Raw genomic sequence first — 14,734 nt, forward strand, 5'->3', positions numbered from 1 at the left:
GAACCGTCCAGAGTAGTGATGTTAGTCAGGCAGGAGGGTGTGTGCAGCAATCAGTTGAAGAGCATGCACATAGTTTTACTAGCATTTAAAAGCAGTTGGAGGCCACGGAAGGAGTGTTGTATGGTGTTGAAGCTTGTTTGGTGGTTTGTTAGCACAGTGTCCAAAGAAGGGCCAGATGTATACAGAATGGTGTCATCTGCGTAGAGGTGGATCCGAGAATCACCAACACCAAGAGCGACATCATTGATATATACAGAGAAAAGAGTCGGCCCGAGAATTGAACTCTGTGTCACCCCCATAGAGACTGCCAGAGGTCCAGACAACAGACCCTCCGATTTGACACACTGAACTCTATCTGAGAAGTAGATAGTGAACCAGGCAAGGCAGTCATTAGAGAAGCCAAGGCTGTTGAGTCTGCCGATAAGAATGTGGTGATTGACAGAGTCGAAACTCTTGGCCAGGTCAATGAAGACGGCTGCACAGTACTGTCTTTTATCGATGTCAGTTATGATATCGTTTAGGACCTTGAGCATGGCTGAGGTGCACCAATTACCAGCTCAGAAACCAGATTGCATAGTGGAGAAGGTACGGTGGGATTCAAAATGGTCAGTGATCTGTTTGTTAACTTGGCTTTCGAAGATTTTAGAAAGGCAGGGCAGGAATGATATAGGTTTATAACAGTTTGCGTCTAGAGTGTCACCCCCTTTGAAGAGGGCGATGACCGCGGCAGTTTTCCATTCTTTGGGGATTTCAGACGAAACGAAAGAGAGGTTGAATAGGCTAGCAAATAGGAGTTGCAAGAATTTCGGCAGACAATTTTAGAAAGAGATGGTCCAGATTGTCTAGCCTAGCTAATTTGTAGGGATCCAGATTTTGCAGCTCTTTCAGAACATCAGCTGTCTGGATTTGGGTGAAGGAGAAGCTGGGTGATCTTGGGCAAGTTGCTGCAGGGGGTGCTGAGATGTTGGCCGGGGTAGGGGTAGACAGGTGGAAAGCATGGCCAGCCGTGGAAAAATACTTATTGAAATGATCGATTATTGTAGATTTATTGGTGGTGACCGTGTTTCCTATCCTCAGTACAGTGGGCAGCTGGGAGGAGGTGCTCTTATTCTCCATGGACTTTACAGTGTCCCCAAACTTTTTGGAATTAGTGCAACAGGAAGCAAATTTCTGTTTGAAAAAGCTAGCCTTAGCTTTCCTAACTGACTGAGTATATTGGTTCCTGACTTCCCTGAAAAGTTGCATATCGCAGGGGCTATTTGATGCTAATGCAGAATGCCACAGGAATCATGTAGTAACCAAAAACGTGTTAAACACGTATATCCAAATATATTTTATGTTTGAGATTCTTCAAATTAGCCACCCTTTACCTTGATGACACTCTTGGCATTCTTTCAACCAGCTTCATGAGATAGTCAACTGGAATGCATTTCAATTAACAGGTGTCCAAAATACATTTGTGGAATTTCTTTCCTTCTTAATGTGTTTGAGCCAATCAGTTGTGTTGTGACAAGTTATGGGTGGTATACAGAAGATAGCCCTATTTGGTAAAATACCAAGTCCATATTATGGTAAGAACAGCAAATAAGCAAAGAGAAACAATAGTCCTGTGTTACTTTCAAGAACTTCTTCAATTGCAGTTGCAAAAACCATCAAGCAGTATGATGAAACTGGCTCTCATGAGGCAGGAAAGGAAGACCCAGAGTTACCTCTGCTGAAGAGGATAAGTTCATTGGAGTTACCAGCCTCAGAATTTGCAGCCCAAATAAATGCTTCACAGAGTTCAACTAAAGACACATCTCAACATCAACTGTTCAGAGGAGCCTGCGTGAATAAGGCCTTCATGGTCAAGTTGCTGCAAATAAACCACTACTAAAAGAAACCAATAATAAGAAGAGACTTGCTTGGGCCAAGAAACATGAGCAATAGACATGAGTCCAAATTTGAGATTTTTGGTTCCAACCGCCATGTCTTTGTGAGTAGGTGAACAGATGATCTCTACATGTGTGGTGCTTTGCTGGTGACACTGTCTGTGATGTTTTGTTTTTTTATTCAAGGCACACTAAACCAGCATGGCTACCACAGCATTATGCAGCGATACAACATCCCTTCTTGTTTGCTCTCATTGAGAATATAATTTGTTTTTCAACAGGACAATGACCCAACACACCTCCAGGCTATGTAAGGGCTATTTGACCAAGAAGGAGAGTGTTGGAGTGTTGCATCAGATGACCTGGCATACACAATCACCCGACCTCAACCCAATTTGAGATGGTTTGGGATGAGTTGGACCGCAGAGTGAAGGAATAGCATCCACCAAGTGCTTAGCGTATGTGGTAACTGTCTGCAAGAGTCTGCAAAGCTGTCATCAAGGCAAAGGTTGGGTACTTTAAAAATCTAAAATATATTTAGATTTTTTGAACACTTTTTTTGGTTACTACATGATTCCATGTGTTTTTTCATAGTTTTGATGTCTTCACTATTATTCTACAATGTAAAAACAGTAAAAAATTAAGAAAAACCCTTGAATGAGTAGGTGTGTGCAAACGTTTGACTGGTACTATATATAAAGTGTAATTTTGGGATGCAAACTCAAAATGTATCACTTTCAACTCAATATCTGACATGGTCCAGGTGTCATCTTTTTTTATGCCCATAACAAGTTGTGTGAGGTGTATACTTTAGTTTCAAAGTAGATTTGTTAAAGACTATCAAGAATTTCTCTGTGTGATTCTGATTTAGTCCACAGCAGTAAAATAGAGGTTTTCATTGGTGCAGTGAAATGTGCTGTTTTAGCAGGCAAAGCATTGCAGGAAATACTGAATTAAGATGTTCCCCCTGCCCAGTCCCCTGAACCTGTGTAGGGATTTTATTTGAACTTTGACCAAAGGAGTGGGATGGTTTTTTGATTTATCTGTTGTTTTTTGTACAAAAAATGACATTCCGCAATGGACATTTATTTTTAATACTGTTTACTACCCTACAGTAGGTGGTGGAAGGGACATTAGATGTGTGTGAACTCCATTATACCAGAGAAGAAGAAGAAGTAACATTTATTCTTGGAGTGGTTGATACACGTTGTTTAACATGAATGATTGAAGGAGGAAAGACTATTGGTTTAGCTTTTGTTTGATTAAGTTTTTCTACCGACTCATTCAAAATTTGGGTATGTGAGATATGCGGTGAGACCGTATGAACAAAAGTCATTTCAGTGTTGTAGTTGTAAAATGTTTGGACATGTGGTAAGTGTCTGCAGAAGAAACAAATATTTTGATGTTGAAAAGTCTGAGGAAGCACGGTGCTTTAATTGTAATGGGAGTCATGCTTCCGAGTTCCAGGAGTGTCCTGTTAGGATAAAAGAGGTTGCAGTAGCTAGGATCTGGGCTTTCCAACAGGTCTCCTATGTGGAGGCAGTGCAAATAGTGGAAGGAGCAAGTGGAAATGCACCACAGCCTGTAGTGGATGTCGTTCATTAGAGGGATTTTAACATACTAACAGTGAAGAAGGTAGACTTTGTTAAGTGATACATTGCACTAGACAAACGAATATATATATATATATATTTAAACTACAAATCATTGTGAAGCCAGCTAAGTATGTTTTTAGATGCTTTTTTGCCTTTCCATGCTAAACACAAAATCAAGATGTTTTCTGTCTTTTTGTGACTGATACTAACTCCAGAACGAATGTGACAGTAGATATGTTTCTATTATCTTGTCCTGTGATTTTTTTTTTGGTCTGCATTTAGAATTTGGTATTGAAAACAGATGTGATATTTGCCTGCTAGCATGCATGCGTTGCCATTTAACTATCTTGTGTCGATTAAAACAGCCGGACATTGTAACGTCACACCTAAAAAATAAAAAAATTGCGCAAAAGCCTACAGTGTCGAATTAAAATGTTGTGGTTGAAGTGTTTCCATTACCCATTTAGACAAATTGCGCTTTAATAAAATGTCGACATCCTGTATGCCCTCCCACGTATCTGTTTAATGTCTTAAGTAGCCAGCGAAAGCCAGCACGGATAGAATGTAATAATTTGCTAGTATTTGCCTTATTCTAATAATTCTCATGTGCTAACGTATCGCCATGGATCTAGCACAAATGTGCATACACTACCGGCTGCTTAGGCTAGTCCGTGCCATGGTGAAACGTGCACCCTTGTAGATCAGAAATAATTGGATGGTGAAATATGCCAGCCAACAAGCAAGGCGAAGCAATTCAGGAATTCTTGAAAGTCAGGACAATCCTTGTCCTATAGTTGAACAAATTAGATTTTGCAAGCAGTAAGCATTTAGAATTAAATATAGAGCTTATAGTTACATCATTTTTTATTCATTTTAAATGTATTTAACCTTTATTTAACTAGGTAAGTCAGTTAGGAACACATTCTTATTTAAAATGATGACCTACAGTCCTCATGAGGGGACATGGGCTGGGATTAAAAATAAAAATATAGGACAAAACACACATCACGACAAGAGAGACACATTTTTTGTTTACAAATATTGTAGTAAACAAGCTTATATTTTGGCTTCTGATGGGGTACGACAGTTGAACTAAGTTCATAAGGCATTTATAAGTCAAATTCTTCAAGAATCAACATAGAGTGGTTCTTCGTTTAAACGTTTTGAGCTTATGCCTCGACCGTTTATAGTAGATGGTGACAGATTCTGGTAAATTGCGTCATTCTGGCAATTCTGCATTCTGTGGCACCCCGCAAACGAAGAACCACTTGTATCATTGATTTATATGTCCAAAAATTAAGGTAGCAACTGCTGATTGATACTAAGGTAAGAGGGACAACGCTGATCCGAGAGCAGTGCTTCCTTTCTTCATTTCTTGGTAATTATGTAAGGGAGAAGGAGAGGCGAGAAGGATCGGAGGACCAATATGCGGCGTGGTAAGTGTCCATGGTTCTTTTAATGAGAAATACTACACATGAACACGACTGAAATAAAAAAACAATAAATGTGGAACAAACAAAACCCAAAACAGTACCGTGTGGTGAAAAAGACAGACACGGAAACAAACACCCACAAACAAACAGTGAAACCCAGGCTACCTAAGTATGATTCTCAATCAGAGACAACTAATGACACCTGCCTCTGATTGAGAACCATACTAGGCCGAAACATAGAAATCCCCAAATCATAGAAAAACAAACATAGACTGCCCACCCCAACTCACGCCCTGACCATACTAAATAATGACAAAAACAAAGGAAATAAAGGTCAGAACGTGACAAATTCGAGTTCCACAGTTGACAATTTAGTAGATTTTCTTAAATGTCTTCTTAGAGAATACCTATGGGAGAATGCTACATTTCTATACATCCTTCAAGAAAGAAAACTAGTTAGCGGATCGCGGTGCCATCTGCTGTCCATTAAATGGTAGGGAATGAAGTTCTCAAATGGTTTCTATCTGTATTATGGAGTATTGACAGAGAAATTAATATGGGAAAAATTCACTTAACATGCATTGCTGGCTCAAAAGCTAATATAGACGTCTATGAATGAGTGGTTACATTTCTCCACCCTCATCCCTAAGCTTTTTAGCTAAAACACTATTATTTCAATTAAGGCTTCTAGTTTTAAATCCCAAACCATGTCATTACAATTCTACTCATCACTGGGTTTCCCAAACTCGTTCTTCGAGACCCCAAGGGTTGCAAATTAAGGTTTTTGCCCAAGCACGACTCAGCTGATTCAAATGATCAACTAAGCATCAAGCTTTGAATCAGCTGTGTTGTATTAGGGCAAAAACCAAAATGTGCATGGTTGCATGGCTGCAAAGGCGAGGGACGCAAATGCCCCATGTGTGTGCGTGAATGTGTGTGCGGGCTTACACAAATGTTTCTATGTGTGTAGGTAGATGTTCGTGAAAGAGAACTCATACCAGACCACAAAACTTTACTTTGAAAGAAAAAAGTAGGAACATATGAAAATGTCAATGATTAATGTCAAGATATAAGGCCATGAGTTTGAAACCACATCCTCTCATGGGTACACATACTGTACACATGGCACAGCACGTTGCCCAGATAACTTTTTCCTAACAGACTTTTACTTTTACTTTACTATGAACAAAATAAACACCTAATGATGTTAGGGGGGGTGGAGCTGATAGCAAAATGTATCAATTATTATTTGGTTATCTTTGCTACCTAAGTTGACATTCATTATTTATAAAATTATTATCAACAAATTAGCAATATGTTTATAATTATAAAAGAGATGGCTACCACAAGTAGTAAGTAACAAAACTACATCTGAGATTTAGTTCCATGTTTATATTCTTTACAGTATTCAAAATAAAAATATTTAAAGTGTAGATATATGTGACAGCTTGGTTTTTGTGGGCATCAGCAGGTGCCAGTTTCACCTAACCAAAAAACAGAGACAGTAGGGGAGAGAGAGCGTGAGCGAGTGAGAGAGAGACACAGAGAGAGGGATAAAGAAAGAGCAGAGAGATCCACAAACTCAAGAGCATAAACAGTAACACAGGATATTTTGATGTCACTATGGTTACGAAAGCCAGCCCGCCACTCAATCTTAGTTCTCTATTTGTCACTATGTGTCACTCTGCTCTAAAAGCCTGGGGCAACGTGGTCTTTGCTGAACTCTGAGAGAACAATTATAGTCTCATGCCAAGGAGGAACTATCCTGCTTAACTCTCATACTTTGGGAGAATACAGAAATACAGTTGATTTTGGTAAGTCCACGTTTGTGGTTTGGTTTAATCAATTGTTGATTTTGTATGCATTCTCATTTATTCAACTTGATATTGACTTCAACTTGACAGCTAGAAGTGGGAAAGTATTGGGAAGCGAAATTCAAAATCAAACAATTGCTGCAAAACAAAAGTTGCAGTATTGAGAACTGTAAACTATGGTGGACAATATGTTTTTCTCATGTTCAATGTACAATCAATGAATCATTAGGTTCACATTATCAAACAACTTACGCAGCTCATACCAAAATAACGCTGTTGAATGACTGAGACCTGGCTGTTAAACCAGGCCAATTTATAACTTAATAATATAGACTTAGAAATGTACAACACCATTCCAAAGTCAACAACAGCCAATCAGCAGGTGGCTAACTTATTATGAAGCTGTATGATGACATGATTCACAATATAGCTCAAAAATCTAGAGGTTAAGATGCTTAAATTACTCATTCTAACGCCTGACTCTAATGCTGTGGCCACCGCACAATTATATATAGAACAACAAATTATAGGACCTCTACAGGGGCCACACTGTTTTTAACATGTTTTTACTTTAGACAAAAAGCTGTAGCATTTGTACAAAGGAAAAAATGAAAAAGTCTATTTAAAAAAAGACAAAAGACTTTTGACCTTGTGTGAAAGTTGTAACTGCAGTTCACAAAGAAATACCCAGAGCCCTTGGGTTTGGCTTTGTGTTAATGGGTCAGGAAACATATTTATTTTCCAGCCTGAGTCTGCTCTGTCAGATAGCAGTCTCATGTCTGGGCTGTGACCAGGGTCATGCATTTTGACTTTCCTAAAAAAGGATATGGTCTGGCTGGGTGCCTAGGGATGTAGACTTCCTAGTGTATGACTGACCTATAGGGATGTAGACTTCCTAGTGTGCAAGTGTCTTACAACACCAATATTTTTCTGTGACGTGACCACCGCAGCTGTGTGCTGTGAAAACCCCTTGTATTGTTTATAGACTTCAATCATGTTGACTCTGGCTGTACCCAAGTCAACTGCATGTGCTTTGTATAGATATTAATGGTAGATGGGTGAAATAAATATGCTAGCCTGCAATGGGAGTGAATGCATGTGTCAAATTTCTTCAAAGTAAGGTGTTACAAAACAATCATTGAAATGGGTCATTTAGCATGTTAAAAATATTGAACACATGCAAATGGATGAATGCATTTAGTGAAACTGGTCCAAATGTGCCTCTACACTGGAGTCTTCCCACTGTACATATGTTACAGCTAGGTTTTTTATTTTATTTTTTATTTTACCTTTATTTAACCAGGCAAGTCAGTTAAGAACACATTCTTATTTTCAATGACGGCCTGGGAACAGTGGGTTAACTGCCTGTTCAGGGGCAGAACGACAGATTTGTACCTTGTCAGCTCGGGGGTTTGAACTCGCAACCTTCCGGTTACTAGTCCAACGCTCTAACCACTAGGCTACCCTGCCGCCCCAGGTGGCAATAGAGTTGATATTTTCACATGTGACAATACTGATTCCTATACCTTATGAGCAGACGCAATGACCTGATATATTTTGGGAAATAAGAATAGGTCAATTGGTTTTAAGTGATAAGCAGAATATCAAAATACCATTTTAATCCAAATTATAGTAACACTTCTTAAAAACTATCAGAAATATGCATTAATACATGATTTATAAACTGCCAACAAATATATTTGTAAACATTTATAAATATGTATATACAATCCTTCCATTCTATGAGCAACATTTACAATAATGTATAAAGCATTACATAAACATTTATTAAAGCCACTTTGATGTAAAGTCCCCAGTACCGGTTCCGATCGACATTAATATAAATCTCTTATAAATCGATCTGTGGACATGTAGATCAAAATGGCTTGCATCGAGCGGTAGCCTTGATTCTCACGGACATAGGAGTATGTCTCGTTTGCCTGTGTGAAGCAGGATGTGAAATCTGACACCACTTGAAGCTGGCATGTCCCTCCTACCATTTCATTCTCTCTTCCGGCTATCCATCATTTCCTAGCTGAACCCTACATCACAGCCGTAGGAGAGTTGCTGTAGCATATTCAGAGCTCAATTTATAGGCAGTAATTTTAAATAATTCATCGATTTGAAACACAAATCACTTTCTGTTTGTCATAGACGGACAACATTAATATGAGATGAAAGATGAGTTCCTAACGAGTTCAAGAAGCCAAGTTGGAGCTCTGTGAGACGTCCACAGCGATGGGGGCAGACGTTTTAATTAAGAGAGACCTTTAGAAAATATGCACATTTTCTTTAATACTAAGTATAAGAATATGTATTTTACATTTATAAGGAAAGTGAAATCTTATAGTTAGTCGTTTTATAAATTAATTATTCCATATTTAGAAAAAATATAAGTCGTTTCAAGCCTTATTCATACATCATTTAAAATACTTCATATTTTCATTATATTTGTACTGTTTATTTGAGTCAACACTGTTGAGTTTGTGTCCTCAACAGTGAATATACCTCACCAATTTATAAAAAAATTTACCAGAAAGGTGAGATTTAAACCTTTCTCTGAGTATGCAGGATTACTAGTTATTGTTTATGGCCCTCTCATGATAAATAATTACTTTTGGGGATTACGTAGATTACATTTCTGATTACATTTAGTAACATTTAAGAGGTTTTTAAAGCTTATTCAATACAGTTATTATCAAGTGTTACAGATATGACTTATGTAGAAAGCAGCTATCTCCTTCAGACCTTTGAGGTCAGTATCCAAACACATTGAGAAAGAATAGTTTTACTTCCTTACTGAAAGCAGAATTTCCCATTATAGATACCCATCTGATCCGTTCATGCAAAATCATACTTAGAGTAACAAGTTCCATAGCTGTGACTTCAAATCATGCTCTAAATAGGGGACAGGCCACAAGAAGTGCCAAGCAGTAGGATGTCATTTTCACATTACTACAAGCCAAATCCTTCTCACTAGCTAAGTTTCCAACCAATTGGTGACACATTTTTATGCAAATATTCAAAAATCTGTATTAAGAAAATATGCAAATGTTCCCACCAGTGGTGTTTCCACCAAACAGACTTGACATAGTGCACACAAAATGTATGTTTTCATGTACCGAATAAAAACAAACAGTTTTGTCACAAAAACTGTTGTAAAAAAGCAAATGTGCCTAATCTGGTCTTGGCATGTGCGCTCTAGACAACAGCTTGAAGATACAGTGTGGGTAAACTGTGTGGTTAGGCTAGTCTACATGATTATGGATAAGAGCCAGAATAATTTTATTTGTCAAACGGCAGTCAAGCATCGATCATCATTTCACCAGAATAAGACCCTCTATTTATTGGATATATATTTAAGGAGCGTCAAGATCACTGTGCACCAATGGAGGCTGCTGAGGGGACGGCTCATAATAATGCCTGGAACGGCACGAATGGAATATCATCAAACACATGGAAGTGTTTGATGTTGTTGATACCTTTCTACCAATTCCGCTCGAGCCATTACCATTTGCCTGTCCTCCCCAATTAAGGTGCCACCAAAGTCCTGTGCTATGCACTTTCACCACCCTGTGAAGTTCATCACAACTTATTTCATCTGTAGCCTAATTAACTGTGTGTTCCTCCGTATCATCGTGTGACTCCAAGTTAACTTCGAAATGATGTTTATTTTTTTATTTTTTTTATCAATAATTGCATTCTTTCTGGCATAATTCATTTCACTGACAAAAAAAGATCCCACCATGTCAAACAAACAAATTATCTGCCTGCATTTATATAATTGTACCGAAACAAACTTCCTGTTTTCATCCCAGATTTTGTGCTTTTTATTCATATAAAAACTGTGGATGGAAACATGCTTATTATAGACATGAATTTATACAGGATATAATTATGTGTACCTATACATCTATATCCATCAGAGGAGGATGGTGGGAGAAGCTATAGGAAGACAGGCTCATTGTAATGGCTGGAATTAAATAAATTGAACGGTATCAACCAAATCAATCATATGGAAATCACATGTTTAACTATGTTCCATTCATTTTGTTCCAGCCATTACAATGAGCCTGTCCTTCTATAGCTCCTCCCACAAGCCTCCTCTGATATTCATACAGTCAATAGTCATGTGTAAATCTAAATGCAAACAATGTTTCTTCTTTTTACGGCTATAGCTAGCTTCACAATAGCCACTAGCCCAATGATGGAGGTGATGAGGACCTCCAGCCATGCAAACCCAACCCCTACCCCCACCCTCAATGACTCAAACACCTGCACGACACTGTATGACCACCTGGAGTACGCCCGAGTCCTCATGCCCCTCTTCTACAGCATCGTCTTCTCCGTGGGGTTGCTGGGCAACGCCCTGGCGCTGCATGTCATCCGGCCCAACCTAAAGAAGATGAACTCCACCACGCTCTACTCCGCCAACCTGGTCATCTCTGACATCCTGTTCACACTGTCACTACCATTACGGATAATCTACTACGCCCTGGGCTTCCACTGGCCTCTGGGGGAGTCCCTGTGTAAGATCACAGGGCTGATCTTCTACATCAACACGTATGCCGGGGTCAACTTTATGACCTGCCTCAGTGTGGACCGATTCATTGCTGTGGTCTTGCCGCTCCGGTTCGCACGCTTCCGGAAGGTCTCCAATGTCCGGTTCATCTGCGTTGGGGTGTGGTTGCTGGTCTTAATGCAAACTTTGCCCCTCCTCTCCATGCCCATGACTAATGTGGAGTCTGATGGCTTCATCACTTGTATGGAGTATCCTAACTTTGAACAGGTGCCCAACATCGCCTACATGCTGATCGGCGCCGTGTTCCTAGGCTATGGAGTCCCCGTGGTGACTATCTTATTGTGCTACTCCATACTGTGCTGTAAACTCCGCCTCTCTGCAAAGACCAATCACTTAACAGACAAGTCGGGGCGCAGCCGCAAAGCCGTTGGGGTGATCTGCTGCGTCTCCCTGGTGTTTGTGGTGTGTTTCAGCCCCTACCACATCAACCTCCTCCAATACATGATCCGAAAGCTGATCTATGAAACAGACTGTGCTGAACTCACTGCCTTCCAGATCTCCTTACACTTCACTGTTTGTCTGATGAACCTTAACTCCTGCCTGGATCCATTTATCTACTTCTTTGCCTGTAAGGGTTACAAGAGGAAGGTGCTGAAGATCCTGAAGAGGCAGGTGAGCGTGTCCTTCTCCAGCGCAGTACGGACATCGCCCGAGGGTTCATCCAGAGATGTCGTAGATGGTAAGAAGATCCACCTCAACAGCACTAGATACGAACAGTGTGTCCAACAGAATGGCCAAAGGTGAGTGACAACCAATCAACAGACCGGTGAGTCAAAGACCAACCAACAGATCGGAGAGCCATCAACCAGAAAACAGACCAGCCAACAGACCGGTGAGCCCACGACCAGCCAACAAACCTTTGAGCCAGCGACCAGCTGACAGACTGGTTAGTCAATGACCAGGAAACAGACTGGTATGCAAACAACCAGCAAACTATTTGAATAACATACTATATGTTATTATTTTGAAAAACACATGATATGTTATGATTTCTAGCTAGGTGTCTAATGTTAGCTAGGTGGCTAATGTTAGCTACTGTAGGCTAAGGGTTAAGGTTAGGGGTTAAGGTTAGGGTTACATTTAGGAGTTAGGTTAAAGGGTTCAGGTTAGGGGAAGGGTTAGCTACCATGCTAAGTAGTTGCAAAGTAGCTAAAAAGTAGTAAGTAGTTGAAAGTTGCTAATTAGCTAAAATGCTTATCCGTTGTCCATGATGAGATTTGAACTCGCAACCTTTTGATTGTTAGACATTTACGTCAGTAAATTGCAAGAGGATGTCTGAGGAGATAGACTGAACTATAACTGTATAACTGATTAACAGTTTAAAGAGGTATCTCACGTCCTCTGGAAATAGAGCCACTTAGGACAGCCAAGGTAACAAACTGTTTCTGCCTCTTGCCAATACAGTAGTGCTGAGTGATTCACCGTAAAAAAAAATATCCCTTGTTTACCAACATCCTTTCAATTATTTGAATTCCATATAGTTCTGCTTTTTTTGTGAGCTCAACGTGCTGTTTCTCTAGAGAGAAATTCAATCATTAATGAGAGAAACGTTGTCAATGGGCGCATTTGAGCGGATCACTTTTGTCAAGTCGATGACCATTGTTGCGCCTACGTGTCGACTGCATATACTTTACAAACTACCATGACTTCAGTCTGCAGCCATCACCTGCATTGTGGGAGGATCTATTGTCATTGACTCACACAAACGTGACCAAAGACATGATTGAAATAGGAACAAATTTTGATACGATTCATGTATACAGTTGAGTAATTCAAATGAATTTGATATTTGAGGCTGTTTCTCACTGATTGCAGTTTATAATTGTTGAAATAAACATGGCTCCAATCCCCAGAACACACACTCACAAAGAAAAACTTTTATTAACAATGGCAGCACTGCCATGTTGATCTGAGCCTTGCTGTTGGAAAACCACATTAGTGTCTGACTTTGGTTGTCACAGATGCACCTCCTCCGACCACTCCTCAACTTTCGTCAACAGTCGGTTGCTTTCGCTTTACCCCTTAAACACACCTAATAACTATGTGGGACGCCAGGCAAATATTCAACCTAGTTCAGCACAGAACTGTGGTAATTAACTACAATTACCATAATCCATTGCGCATGTTCTTCCCAGTCCCGGACAGAGGAGGATACACATAGACCAGAAGGATAGAGACAGTTCGTGAGGTAGCTCTACCCAATTGATAGTTGTAGTAGTTGGTAATAAGCAGTCTTGAAAGTATGTCTTATCTACTTTCAACAACTAATTCAATTATTTTGTCAGCCAGCTAGTTACTCACCTAGCTAAAAAGGATGACTTGTTCAATGGGATGCACAGAGATAACTTTAGATGGATGTCTGGCTGACAGGCTGGCTGGCTGCTACTGCCTGAGCAGAGATGAGATGATGACTTTAAGGAATGAAAAATAATAAAGTAATTAAATAAAAACGAAGTAATATACACAACTGAAATATTTTATTAAAGTAAAGTTATGGTTAATAATGATGGCAGTAACGGGCTACCAAATTACCATCATGGTAGTTAACTATATTATTAACAATTTTGTTCTGTGTTGTTACAGCATTCAACCCACTGTCAGTGTCAGGAAAAAAAGGCAGGCGATGGCATCAAAAATATTTTAATGTCATTATTTATAAATGCATTTAATGTTTAATAAAAGGGATTGGTTAAAAAAATTATCTCAAATAACACTTATCGCTCTGCACTACAATACAGTGACACGTTTTTTGCCTCTTGCAAATATAGTGACAACTTGATCAAAAGCAGAAACACAATGAGCATATAAGGACAAAATTAGACAGCATGGACACAGGCATGAAAATATGTCCCAAAATGGACAGCTGAATATTACTTCATAGTTTCAGAGACTCAGACTATAGAATAGAAAGCTTTGGAACATCACAATGCTGAGGAATGAAAAATAAGACAATGTTGATTATACTTTTTGTGTATACACTTCCTGCATTATTCTTCAATTTACCTTTTGATTATTGACAAATGTAAAATATGTCAACACCATGTACTAAATGTAACTATGTCCCTCAATTCATTTTATCAGAGTCAATGACATCCATATTTTTTTTACCAAGTGGATCACATTTTTTTATTCCTTTGTTCACAATAAGGGTTCCCCTCTGTTTTTGATTAATGTGATGACATGTGTTGATATCAAACCATTTAATTTTGAATAAAAAAGAAATGGAAATAAATAATATCTTGTCTGCTTTTGAGGTGTTCAAGATCATGTGGTATTCCTCAGAAAGATACAATGAATGTCCATCCATATCAGTAATGTTGATCAGACTCCACTGTAGGCCAACACTGCTTGCCAGACACAACCGCAGTAACTTATCTGAGCCTCAAGAGGGCAGTGTTATATAGAAAGAGAAAGATAATACAGTAGAACATTTACAGTT

The 14,734-nt window shown here is 39.2% G+C and overlaps 1 protein-coding gene across 2 annotated transcripts; it reads left to right on the forward strand.

The window, feature by feature from the left end:
• Positions 1 to 6,406: 6,406 nt before the first annotated feature.
• Positions 6,407 to 14,527, forward strand: LOC110519942 (G protein-coupled receptor 183). 2 transcript variants are annotated; one of them, XM_021596828.3, is made up of 2 exons: positions 6,407 to 6,713; positions 10,892 to 14,527. In XM_021596828.3, exon 2 carries the CDS (start codon positions 10,918 to 10,920, stop codon positions 12,037 to 12,039), a length of 1,122 nt encoding a protein of 373 aa, XP_021452503.1. In that variant the 5' UTR covers positions 6,407 to 6,713; positions 10,892 to 10,917; the 3' UTR covers positions 12,040 to 14,527. The 2 variants fall into 2 exon arrangements, with proteins under 2 accessions (XP_021452503.1, XP_090085537.1); XM_090229411.1 differs by having other exon boundaries at positions 6,571 to 7,976; positions 8,191 to 14,527.
• The last annotated feature ends 207 nt before the right edge of the window (positions 14,528 to 14,734 follow it).

This window comes from Oncorhynchus mykiss, chromosome 3, assembly GCF_057628025.1.
Source record: "Oncorhynchus mykiss isolate SJ-2025 chromosome 3, ASM5762802v1, whole genome shotgun sequence".
NCBI lineage: Eukaryota > Metazoa > Chordata > Actinopteri > Salmoniformes > Salmonidae > Oncorhynchus > Oncorhynchus mykiss.